The sequence below is a fragment of the Malus sylvestris genome, chromosome 12 (assembly GCF_916048215.2).
Source record: "Malus sylvestris chromosome 12, drMalSylv7.2, whole genome shotgun sequence".
In the NCBI taxonomy this organism is placed as follows: Eukaryota; Viridiplantae; Streptophyta; class Magnoliopsida; order Rosales; family Rosaceae; genus Malus; species Malus sylvestris.
This window is the reverse complement of record NC_062271.1, coordinates 3203686-3216522: the sequence shown is the minus strand read 5'-3', so window position 1 is coordinate 3216522 and position 12837 is coordinate 3203686. Positions and strand designations below refer to the sequence as shown.

Here is a 12837-nt window from a genome sequence, read left to right as displayed (position 1 = left end):
TGAATTGTCACATCCTAGCCCGGGCCCCCACCACATCCCAGGCTCGACTCTGCCGTAGCACGATATTGTCCGCTTTGGGCCCCGACCACGCCCTCACGGTTTTGTTTCTGGGAACTCACATGAGAACTTCCCAGTTGGTCACTCATCATGAGATTGCTCTTGCGCGAACTCGCTTAACTTTGGAGTTCCGATGGAACTCGAAGCCAGTGAGCTCCCAAAATGCCTTGTGTTAGGTAGAGATGAGAATATACATATAAGGCTTACATGATCCACTCCCCTGGGTTATGTGGGATGTTACATCAATAACATTATAAATAAATGATTACCTCGTAAATTTAATTTGATCAGTATAATTTGTTACACATTCTTGTCTAACCTCATTGCCTCGATCAGAGGCATCACCGAATTCTTGTTCTACAAATAAATAAATAAAGACAAAAGACATAATTATATTCAATGGCAAACGATACATAGGCAGAAAATATGCATTCTTTAGAAAATAGGCATCACTGAATTCTTGACCCAATGATTTTGTTTCTAAACCCTTAAAAAAATTGAAATCAAATGAAAAATAACTTGCATAAATCGACATATCTTAATTGGAGGATTTTAAACTTCAAATTCACCATCCATCGGTCAAAAAGAGTTTGCTTTTTTTCTCTTTCTATGAGAGTGTTTTAGGATTTTAGATAAAATGAATGTAGGCTAAAGATTGCATGATGGTAGGTATGATGTGATGATAGGGTTTGATTATTGGGTGGGTTTATTGATAAATTTTAATTTTATTGTTAATTTTATCTTGTACTTGATGGTAATTATGCAATAGGTAATAAAGACAATTCATATATAAAGTTTAAGTTGGATGTAGAGAGTTTATGAGTGCAATAAAATTTTGCATTTTGTATTATGCAAGGTTGTTGTAATCACAGCAATGACAGTCATCTTATGCTAATATTTCTAGGTAACTTAGTTTTTTTGTTTTTGTTTTTTAATTTTAATTTTTTTAACAAGCTATATTATCTACACTAACATGGTGGGAGAGTGGGTTAAGCCTCATAATGGGTTAGCAATAATGTGGTTCAAATTTCCATTTGGCGAGAACCGAACTTACCTCCCACTTACAAATGAAGAGGAATGTCACTAGACCGTAGTATTAAGAGACTATAGGTTATTTGGTTTTGAAATCTACCTATCATTTAGAATGAAAAATTAGGAGAGGAAAAATAAAAGGGAACTTTAACGAAAAGCACCTGGTATTGTTCACTTTAACGAAAAACCATATTTTTACACTACAAAGTCAATCCTGATACTATTCACTTTACCCTTTATTTTGTCCTTATCATTAAAACTCAAAGTTTTCAAGCTCTTTTCATTAGTTTTCCTATAGCTCCATATCCAAGGACATTCATGTAATTTACCTTTTAAAAAAAAAAAACGGTATTGTTTAAACTAAGGGGAAGAGAGTCGGTTTAGCCTCATAATGGGCTAACAATAATGCTGTTTAAATTCACCATTGGCAAAACTAAGACATCTCACAGTGAAAAGAAATACAACTAAATTGCAGTACTAAGTGACAATTTACGTATGATTTAGCTATGCTAATTTCTGAAGGTGTTTAATGTACGATACCTCAACTATACAATCATGTCGGTTGCTAATTTTTGAGCTGAGATAATCCACCTCTTGGAGGGGAAATAATCCACCTGTCGGAGAGATACAATATTGCAGGTTAACACATGTTCAAGATTGTCAGATTGATGGTGATATTTTTAGGTGAATGTTTTAGGACAATCGTCTTTAGGCACCGGAAATGATAAGAAACCATCATTTTTCATCTACCCGTATATACTAATTCCAGTTGAATTTCTCTGCAAGTTACAGATGAATCATGGCATGAAAGATCTCGATCTTTCCATGTGTTTGACAAAAAACAGATTTAAAATTGGCTAATTATATTAACACTCCACAAATTGTTGAATAAATCCCACAAAGTTAATACACCCCACATTTGCTTTTTCACTTAAAAATTATCTTAATACACCCCACTTACTTTTCCATAATACCCCCACACCCCACATTCTCAATATACATCTTATATTTTGTACATACACCCCACATTTCTCAAATCTTATAACACTCATTTTTAATTTTCAGGGATTGAATCTAATCATATGAACACTAAAAGATGAATATGAATATAGAAGTTTAAATAATGTAGCAAACGCAAGATTAAATAATTATCGATGTCATCGAAATCACTAAAACAATGAAAACTATGAAGTCTTACCTCATGTGAAGCTTTTGAAACATCGATTTCGTGTTCCATTCGTCAAAAACAATTTTTCTTAATCAACATGTTTGATAATTGAGCAGATAAATAATACGCTAAAAGTGATTTTGGGTGTATTTATAAATCTTTATTTTTTTTAAAACCTAGTAAGGTCAAAATTATCATTGCATAATAGAGTAAATAAGTCATTTAATATTAAATTTTAATGTGTGGTGCATTCAACATTTTGTGGGGTGTTAAATCCAAAATGGAAATAATGTCTACAATAATGACAAATGAACGTCGTCGTCGTGCATTTCTTACAAGGGGTTAAATGATGTAAACTGTTACATACAAAAATGTTGAAGAAAAACGTACACAAACCATAAAAAACAAAGAAATTAAAATTCAGAATTTGACTACAATACTATCATGTATGTAATATATTTATTATTTTCATGGTCAGTAATGATTGTATAAAATACATATATTGACATGAATTATACTTGACTGTTAGATGATTGTATTAAACACCTGTAAGTATCGTAGTCAGTTTCAAAATTCATTCAAATATGCTGAATTGGGCTAAAAACAAATTTTCTATAAAAGTAGTTGGTAATTGGTGTCACTTAGTACTACGGTCTACATGTATTCCTCTTCGCTTATAAGTGAGAGTCTTAAATTCGATTCTCGACAAATGCGAGTTTGAACCACATTATTGCTAGTCCATTGTGAGGCTAAGCCCACCCCTCCCCCTTAGTGTAGATATTATCGTTTGTTAAAAAAAAAAAAGTAATTAGTAATTTGTAATATGGGAAATAATCTAATTATTTATAAGCACATGTAATATTTTTTTTCCCGCCATGTAATTCACTCTCAACACGCTCTCACGTGTGCGAATTTTTAAGCCTAACACGTGGACAATACAAATTTAGTGACATGAAACACGTGTGGCCGTTGGATTTCATACATGAGTCAACCTGCTCTGATAACATGAAAGAGATTGAGGTTCCACCATAAAATCATGAAAATATGTGGAGTAGTCAATTATTTATAACACATGTAATATTATTTTTTTCCATTATTTTTTCCCAATATAGAATTCATACTCTCAACAGTGTGTTATATGAAATAAGGAACAAATAAAAAAAATTGACACTTATTTGATAACTCAAATGTATTTCATTCTATTCAACGAGAAACAAGAAAGAAATAACGCTTGATTTGTTGTCATACCAGTGACAACCGCAAGCAATTATATGATGTACATATCTTTTTTTGGTGGTACTGTTAGGTGGTTTATGGAAGATTATCCATTCAATTCATGTCAAACATTCATATTAATTGATGGATAATGCTTGTGTTTCTAATAAAATCTTGTCCCCCACTTGCGATTAATGAATATCTTTACCATATGAATATTATAATTAGAATCGTTCGTTTTTTTATTTATCATAATTTAAAGGTTGTACATGCAAAAAAACTATTCAATGTGGAGATCTTATATCCATTCATATGCATATAACAAATAGATGATTCATCATGAAAATGCTACTTGTTACCAAAATTGTTGACTGGCTTAACACATATGGATGACTAACGATCTCCAAATTGAAAGATTTTTTGCATCTTTAGGTGATAAAGAGAATGACCGGTTTCGATAATTATGTTCGAATGGTAAAAGTTCGTTAATCGTAAGTAAAAGAACAAGTAAGTTTTTTCATGATGAAAACACAAGCATTATCCTTAACTAATCTTATAATTGATAAACATGCATACATTCATTCTATATTAGGGTTTTACTTTTAAATAAAATATCGACTACATATTGACAAAAATAGATTATAGGTATCAACAATCAACAACATATTCACATTTAAAAATCGCACTTAACCTCCTCAACATACAAAAACTTAACATGCATAATCTCAAACAAGTGATAAATTCTGATATCACTTCTGCAAACTTTCAAGGTTATACAGAATAGTAGTCCAAGAAATTAACATACATACATATGAAAGCACAATAGATAAAGAACCCAATTGTTTATTACAAAGGAAGCAAAACGGATCAAGATAGGTTACAATAGCCTTTGAATTTGGCTTTTCTTCCCCAATTCCAGTACAATTAATCTACCTTAGAGTGATAAAACCCTACATAAGTACATATGAGTGATTATGATCACACGCACACTAGTTTATTTTCTTAGTAGCTAGACATTCTATTTAAGGATTTTGGATAACGTGGTAATACCGTACTACTTAGTATTTCTTCCTATCCACCCCTTAAAGCAAAAGATTTATCAATTGATCCAAATCCCAAATAGCTTCATTATCAACGGCCATTGGCAAAGTCCCACTTTGTTCTGGTTGAGAGGATTGAGAGCCATGGCCTCCTGAGGGTGAACTCTCCGGTGAGCTTGAGTTTGTTCTCCCTTCCATATTCTGAGGGTTCCTATTCGACGTTGTCAAATCTGCAGCCTGAGCAGGAGCTGCTTGAATGTTTAAGTTAGGGTTTCTTGTGATCTCAATCCCTGGAGGTCGCCTGTCAAATGCCCTAAGGCATTTCGATTTCTTGTATACTCGGCATAAGCTGAATTCTTGCCTTAACTGCATGCATACATGCCAACATATATCAACATAATAATTAATATGAATGATGAAGTATTGTTAATTAAATTGGTTTAGATGCTAATTAACTGCACTGAAAACTCAATGCCGTAAGCCATCAAAGAAGTCGCTTAAAAACTGTGTGGCCTTGTGGTACCACTGACATGTTCAGTCCTTGTTGGTGTCGTTCTACAAACTAACTAAATGTCCTCTTGTGTGCCCAATCTAGAACATATACATATTTTGAATATATATGGTGCAACTTGCAGCTGATGGACTAAATCATTCACTTGTAATCTCTCGAATATTATACATATACACAAACACATAAACGTCAGACAATAAATGTAGATCTTCGTCAAACATGTCGTTAGAAAACCTAGATCATTCTGTTGCAAATAATTGAAATTGTGAATTAAAAAAAAAAAGGCCTAATTGGATAAATGGTCCCCGTGGTCATAAGGTATTCGGATGATAGCCCCTGTGGTAAAAAAATTCGGATTTAAACCCCTGTGGTCTAAGTCTGTTAGGATTTAAACCCCTGTGGTATAAGTCTGTTAGGATTTATGCCCTTCTGTTAAATAATACTGATGTGGCTGCCACATATATGCCACGTGGCTGCCAAATGTCTGCCACGTGGCAAAATAATAATTTTTAATTTTTTTTTTTAAAACCTGAATTTTTACAAAAAAAAAAAAAAAAAAAAAACCCAGATCTGCAAGAAGAAGAAGAAGGAAGAGGGAGAGGGAGAGGGAGGAGGGCGCGGGGAGAGGGCTCCGGCGAGGGGGGAGCTGGTCTCCGGCGGGAAGAAGAAGAAGAAGAAGAAGAAGAAGAAGAAGAAGAAGAAGGAAGAGGGAGAGGGAGGAGTCGCGCGGGGAGACCGGCGGGAAGAAGAAGAAGAAGGAAGAAGGAGAGGGAGGAGGGTCGCGCGGCGGGGGGGGGGGGGACGGGCGGAGGGCGGGAGGAGTTTCTGGGTTTTTTTTTTTTTTTTTTTTTGTAAAAATTCAGGTTTTAAAAAAAAATTTAAAAATTATTATTTTTACCACGTGGCAGCCACGTCAGCATTATTTAACAGAATGACATAAATCCTAATAGACTTAGACCACATGGGTTTAAATCCGAATTTTTTTACCACAGGGGCTATCATCCGAATACCTTATCACCACGGGGACCATTTATCCGATTAGGCCAAAAAAAAATGATGTTAAGTTTGAGCTAAGAAATTAATTAGTACGTACGTACCGTGGGAGTAGAAGGAGTACTAGGGTTTGATGAGGAGGCGGCCATTGATGGTTGATTATTATCATCTGCATGAATTTCAATGGCTTTGTATTCATTCATCTTCCACTCCGTTTTCGTTCCATGGGGAGCTCTGCCAGTATAGAAAACCATGGTTCTTTTGAGGCCGATGGCACGATAGTGATTGGAATTGGAAGAGTAAACAGTGCTTGGAGATCCTGTTGCTTTCCAATACCCAGTTGTTGTGAGTCGTCTCGGTCTCCCTCCTCGAGCTTCACTTTCTTGTCTTGGGATGAAAAAGAACCACTGCTCTGGATCTCCATGGATCACCTCTCCGGCAGCCTCTGTTTAATTAGTAACCATAATTAATTGAAGTACATGTAAAGTATAGTACCAACTATAAAATACAATAGTTGAAGCACTGCATATGCATGTATAAATAAATGCTTTCATAAAATTGCATCTTAAGCTTAGCTAGCTTCATATATCACGTTTTTCTTGGTCTATCAATTGTCCCAAAAGAGGGAAAATCTGATTGAGACTTGCATATTGGCCTCGTAATGTTAAGTATGCATCATATGGAATTTTCATGTTAAAATTATCAAATGTATATTCAGTACACTAAAACCAACATTTTCCTTGAGTTAAGCAAGCCAGAAGCTAGCATAAATCCAACAATTAAAGCGGGAGGGAAGGGAGGGAGGGAGGGAGAGGGAGGGGGGGAGGGAGGGAGGGAGGGGGAAGAGGGAGGGAGGGAGAGAGAGAGAGAGAGAGAGAGAGAGAGAGAGAGAGAGAGAGAGAGAGAAAGAGAGAGAGAGAGAGAGATGTTAAATTACGTGGGAGTTCCCATGGATTAAACTCATAAATGTAGACAACGGGTATGATTCGATCCACAACTCGGTTCAAGTCCTCACTCCTCCCATCTAGTTTGTTCTGCAGGTAAAACGAAATCAGCTCTTCCTCTGTTGGAGAGAATCTAAATCCAGGTGGTAAATCCTCCATTGCATCTGTCTCTCGATCTCCCTGCCTCTACCCTAACCCTAATAACACTAGCTACTACCAGCTACCCAAATAAATAGGAATAGCTCAAAGCTGGTAGCTAGTTCAAGTTTCTATGTGGTACTAATTTGATGTTTTGCAGTTACGTAGGTTTCAAACATTATATATATAGCAGATGATTATGGAATGGCCTGTGTTAGCCAAATGATCAAGCAAAAAGGAGGCCGAGTGAAAGGAGAAAGGAAAGACAAATTTTTTAGTTGCTTGGAAATTTCCACGCTCTTGTGAACGAAGAAAACCTTTGTCCCTCATCGTGACTTCTTGGAATCAGTCAATATGCGTGTATATGGTATGTCCCTGTGCGACTGTCTTTGGGGTTTTTACGCTGGACACGGCTTTTCTGCCTTCCCACTTTCTATACACACTCATTTCCTCCTATTTTGTGCGGTCACAGTTAAATTACATTAATATTTTATATTAATTTTTTGGAGTAATTAGGTTTTCATCCTTATTTTTACTACTCTATTGATTAAAACCTTATTACTTTTCAATTTTTGATCAAGGTCCTTTGTATTAATAATATCATTAATTATTTCAATAATAAAATATTTTTTATTTCTAAATATATTCATTTAATATTAAAAATGTTAAAATTAGTATATTTATATTTATGGCTAAATTTTTTATCATATATTTTTATTTTTAGTTTGTACCCATTTTTAATTTGCAACCCTTTTTTAATTTGTACCAATTTTCCTTTCAATTTTAATTTGTACCCATATATTAATTTCTTTTTGTGCCCATATTTTTTAAAGTTTTATTTGTATTGTACCCATATTTTTTTATTTATTTGTACCCATTTTTAGTTTTGCTAAATGTACCCATTTTGAAGAATGTACCCATGTTTTGATACAATAATTTTTTGGTTATTTTTTATGAATGTACCCATGTTTACACACACACACACAATAGTATATTTATATTTTAATATTTTTAATCCCACAAATTATGTTTTTTATTTAAAATCTCATTACTATGACACACCCCGTCCCGAAGGAGGGCATGCTGGCCGTCACGTGAGAGTGACGTAACCATTTGCACAGTACGGAAGCTTTAATTATACAATTTATAAGTTGATACACCCGAAGGTGAGTCCTAATTTTGTCCAATCTGTCAGAACACCGTCGAATTCCTCGTAGTCACCACACCTTTGTGATTCCTGAACCTGGAGGGGCGCAAAACCAAAATTGAGTGGGTCAGTAAAACAATTCTTTTCCAAATCCAAACATTTCTCAAAACGTTGTAACCCCTCTCCGTAAAACCTGTATACTTTCCCAGAAATGTAAAATATAAATATACATATATATTCTCAAAACTTCATTTTTACTATCTCAACATTATCTCTTTATCAATCATGCCATGCCATGTCATCTCAACATTTCTCATATTAATTATGCCATGCCACATCATCTCAACAGTAATAAGGTATGAATGCATCAACATAATCATATCAGGTGCAAGAAAGTAATCAACCGTAGGCCCTCTAATAGCCCTATACGGTTGAACCTAGAGCTCAAAATCTATCATTATCACTCTACCGGAGTCACCTCTGTGACCCGTCCGGCCTTCTGCACGCAAGTTACGCTCTAGTGCTTCTCATAAATCATCTGTGCACATAATCTAAGGTCACCCACCAGTCGGAATCTCACTAACACTCTCGCGACTGGTCTGTCGTACCCACTCCGCGTGGACTGTACGACTAGCATCTACTTGGATCCAAGGCGAGCGTGCGATGCGGTGAATACTATAAGCACTAAACCATGGTGCAGGATTTGAGCTCAATATATATCATCATCATCATAACAGTAATTAAATACTCATCTGTGCGTCCACCGCACCATTTCATACGTATGCATCATAAATCAATTCTTACCTGTGCGTCCACCGCACCAATTCATACATATGCATCATAAATCAATTCTTACATGGCATTTCAACTCACATTTCTATATACTTTTCATATCAATTCTATGCATGGTATTTCACTTCCCGTTTTTCCACATAACTCATATGCATTTCATTTTAAACATAATTTCATGCATTTTCAATTTCTGGGAAAACGTTAAGTATATATATATATACGGAAAACAAAACTGCCCACTCACCTGGAGTTCGTCCAACAACTCCCTAGCACCACACATCAAGGCGTCATGACGATCGCCGCCTAGAATAGTAATCAAATCCAGGCTCAGAATTCATATCGATAGAATATATAACTTATATAAAATACGTCACTACGTTGATCGATCCGGAAGATCTGCCACTCAGATTTTAAATCCATAACTTCCAGAGGTCCACATTATACCTCTAGGACAACATCCTAAAATTTCATTACCATCCAACGGTCGGATCTCCGTCAATTTCCAAAACTAAGTGACGGTTAACATTTTATATTATGGACTTACAATTCCAATTCCGGAAGATCCGTAACTCGGATTCCCAATCCGTAAGTTCCAATAATCCTCAAATATTACGTATTACAACGTATCAAAGTTTGGTGATGATCCAACGGTCGGATCATCAATTCACATTTTCACCTAAATGTGAAAACTATAAAACGTTATTTGAACACCTAACCAACAATCTTCAATAACTTTCTCATACGGTGTTCAATTTAGGTATATGAATATACCACAGTGATCTACTCGACGTCACGGACGTCGACATATTTTTAAAATAATTTTATTTTTATTTTTTATTTTTACTGTAGCACCTTCTTCTTCCTTGGGTCGCCGGACTGTTTTTTTCCGGCGGCCGTTTTCCGGGCAGTTTTTCAAATTGCCATAACTTTGTCATTTCTCAACGAAATCAAGTGATTCAAAAACGAAAGTTGTAGCCCTTGAAGATACAAAGAGAATGGTACCTTGCAAAACACCTAGTTCGCCGTGGTTTGGCCGGAAACTGCCTCGAAAGCCTCGGAGGTCGCCGGAAACTGGGTATTTTTCAAATGAGTATAACTTCTTCAATACTCAACGAAATTGAGTGAAACAAAAAGGAAAGTTGTAGTACTTGACGAGACGAAGAGATTGATACCTACCTTGACTCCTAACTCGCCAGGGATTCGCCGGAAAACGCCTCGAAAGCTCCGGCCAAACTTTGAACTTGTCGATCTCCGTGTTCTTACGTCCAAAAACTTCCAACGAAGCACTCCGAGCTTCCTTGGGACCTCACCAAGCTTGCTATGAGCTTGGATTGTCCTAAAAATCAACCAATTCAAAGCTCATGAACAGTACACTTTCATGGGGAGTTTAGAATCTAGGTTTTCCAAAGTAAAACTTACCTGAAATGGATACCAACGTGATCGTGAAGTCCTCAGGATTCCAATGGTGGTCTCAAACTTGACGTTGGTTTAGATTTAGGGTGGTTTTGGTGGTGGTCCGTGTGAGTTCGAAGGAGAGAGACAGAGAGAGTGAGAAATCGTGAAGGAGGAGAGAGAAAGACAGTGAACGGGAAATGAGGAGGGTTTTGAGGGATGTGGGGATCCCACGTGGTCCTTATTCCAATCTCCAAACACCAAACTTTAACATTTTAACCTAAAAATCTAAGTTCCATCCTTATTAAATTCCATTTTATTTTCAAATTTAGGAACCTAGATAATTAGCAACCTGAGCTTCACAAATTTAGTATTTCTTAAGGGCAATTTCGTCCATTCACAGCCACGAATATAATAATTTGGAACGGGCTGTGACAACTATAAACAACTATAAATTTTAATTTTTAATTTAAAAAATATAGTAACGTACATAGAAATAAATTATCAATTAATTTTAGGGACTTGGATCAAAAATTGAAAACCAACAAAGTTTCAGTCAAAGATTATTCATAACTAGGGACCGCATCCAAAGTCTCCCTAATTTTTTTTATAGAGATAATAAGATAAAAAGTAATAGTAATATAAAATGTTGACGTGACTTAACCGTGACCACACAAATAGGAGGGGATGGAAGTGTATGGGAAGTGGGAGGGTAGAGAAGGCAGATCCTTTTACACTGCACCCGTTGTTATTGTGGAGCAAAAAATAATCACAAAGCGACACGAGAATTTTTGGACAAAAGAAGACAAAAATACCCTTGAGGCATAACGGGATTCCTACGCACGAGAAGCGGGTAATCATCCCTCAACCAAGTCAAAAGTGCCCAAAATAGGTAAATTCAAAACCTATCATATCAAATCCCTTCTCCAAGGTAACTCCCAAAACCTATTTCATTCCATGTATTTCTTACCTCATTTTCCCTTTTTTAGCTAATCAATTAGCTAATTATCTTAATCATTCCATAACTCCCCAAATAATTTCTTTCAAAATATGTTAATTAGTCAATTAATAGATTTATTACCTAATTAATCTATTAATGGCTAATTAACCACAATTTACACCCAAAAAATACCTAAATGGTCGATCCCTATTCTCCTAATAGGGCCGGCCATATCCCTATATATAGCTCACCATTCTCTCCCAAAAACTACTTCCAACTCTTGCTAAAATTCTCTAGAATTCTCAAACACTTTTTTCTCTCTAAATTCTAACTTTGGCATCGGAGGTTCTTTGGCCAAAGCTCCCCCGTCATCGTGGGCGCGTGAGACTCTTGGCCTTGACTAGACCTGGCATTTGTGTCGTGTTTTCTGTGTTCGTGTCGTTTTCGTGTCATACCCGATATCTTAACGGGTCGTGTCGTGTAACACCCGTTAAAATAAACGGGTAAAATGACCCGACCCGAAACCCGATAATATTAACAGGTAATATGACTTGACTCGTTACCCGTTAAGGAAAATATATTTTAAACCAATAAATAATCAAATGAAAAACATAATACTAAATAAGTATATACATATCATATTGTCACATCCAAAACATAAAACACAATTTTCTTTTAAGTATATTTTCACTTACCTAAAGTCTTTAATAGTTTTTTAATTAATGTAGAAGTGTAAAAAAATATAGAAAAAATACATAAACGCTCGTAATGACAAGCTTTATAACTTTCATGAGCTTAACTTCAAAATTCGCACTATAATCATATAAATCATAGATCAAAATTTAACCGTTGATTGTTGTTTACATTTATGCTTCATTGTTCTCATCAAATTTTGTATTTTCAGATTTTCTTTTTTGAAAACTTGATCTATTAGAGGATGCAGGAAGATGAACGGTTTGGATCGTTGATATTATATTTAGAGTTTTACGGTTAGTGAAAATATTGCTTGATGTTTATAAAGTTTCTACAAATTATATGACATCGACTCATATTTCAGTTAACCGTAAATATCGTAATGTGATATCAAAGATCTGAACCGTTCATCTTCTTACATCCGCCATATGATCATGTTTTCAAAAAAGAAAATTTTAAAAATGAAATTCAGTAAGAAAAATAAAGCGTAAATGACAATCGACGGTTAAATATAAATTTAAGGTTTACGAATTATAGTGTTGGATTTCGAAGTTGACCCCTTCATGAAAGTTGTAAAGTTTGTCACTATGAGTGATTGTATATTTTTTTTACATTTTTTACGCTTTTACAATAATTATTATTAATTTTTCCCTCAAATAAAAAACATTATTCATGAAGGTTTGGAGGATTTTAAAAATCTAAACGATAATGTAAGCGTAAATCACGAGTGTTTATATATTCTTTTTCATTTTTCATACTTGTATGTATGTCTTCT

At 35.2% G+C, this 12837-nt stretch overlaps 1 protein-coding gene and 1 long non-coding RNA gene across 3 annotated transcripts; both read right to left on the bottom strand.

The window, feature by feature from the left end:
* Positions 1-4299: 4299 nt before the first annotated feature.
* On the bottom strand, positions 4300-7266 carry LOC126592450 (NAC domain-containing protein 90-like). Its single transcript, XM_050258128.1, has 3 exons — positions 6954-7266; positions 6121-6461; positions 4300-4878 (listed from the first exon to the last, which is right to left on the bottom strand). Exons 1-3 carry the CDS (start codon positions 7117-7119, stop codon positions 4555-4557), a joined length of 831 nt encoding a protein of 276 aa, XP_050114085.1. The 5' UTR covers positions 7120-7266; the 3' UTR covers positions 4300-4554.
* Positions 7267-8223: 957 nt separating this feature from the next.
* Positions 8224-10863, bottom strand: LOC126592458 (uncharacterized). 2 transcript variants are annotated; one of them, XR_007612648.1, is made up of 4 exons: positions 10457-10863; positions 10040-10373; positions 9282-9340; positions 8224-8341 (listed from the first exon to the last, which is right to left on the bottom strand). It is a non-coding gene; the product is annotated as an uncharacterized LOC126592458 (long non-coding RNA). The 2 variants fall into 2 exon arrangements; XR_007612649.1 differs by lacking the exon at positions 8224-8341 and having other exon boundaries at positions 8350-9340; positions 10040-10108; positions 10214-10373.
* Positions 10864-12837: the final 1974 nt, after the last annotated feature.

Coding starts and splice junctions, on each gene's coding strand:
- LOC126592450 (XM_050258128.1), bottom strand. CDS start 7,119: ATGGAGGATTTACCACCTGGATTTAGATTCTCTCCAACAGAGGAAGAG. Junction 6,462..6,953: donor TAATCCATGGGAACTCCCAC/GTAATTTAACAT, acceptor CTAATTAAACAG/AGGCTGCCGGAGAGGTGATC. Junction 4,879..6,120: donor GTACTCCTTCTACTCCCACG/GTACGTACGTAC, acceptor GTATGCATGCAG/TTAAGGCAAGAATTCAGCTT.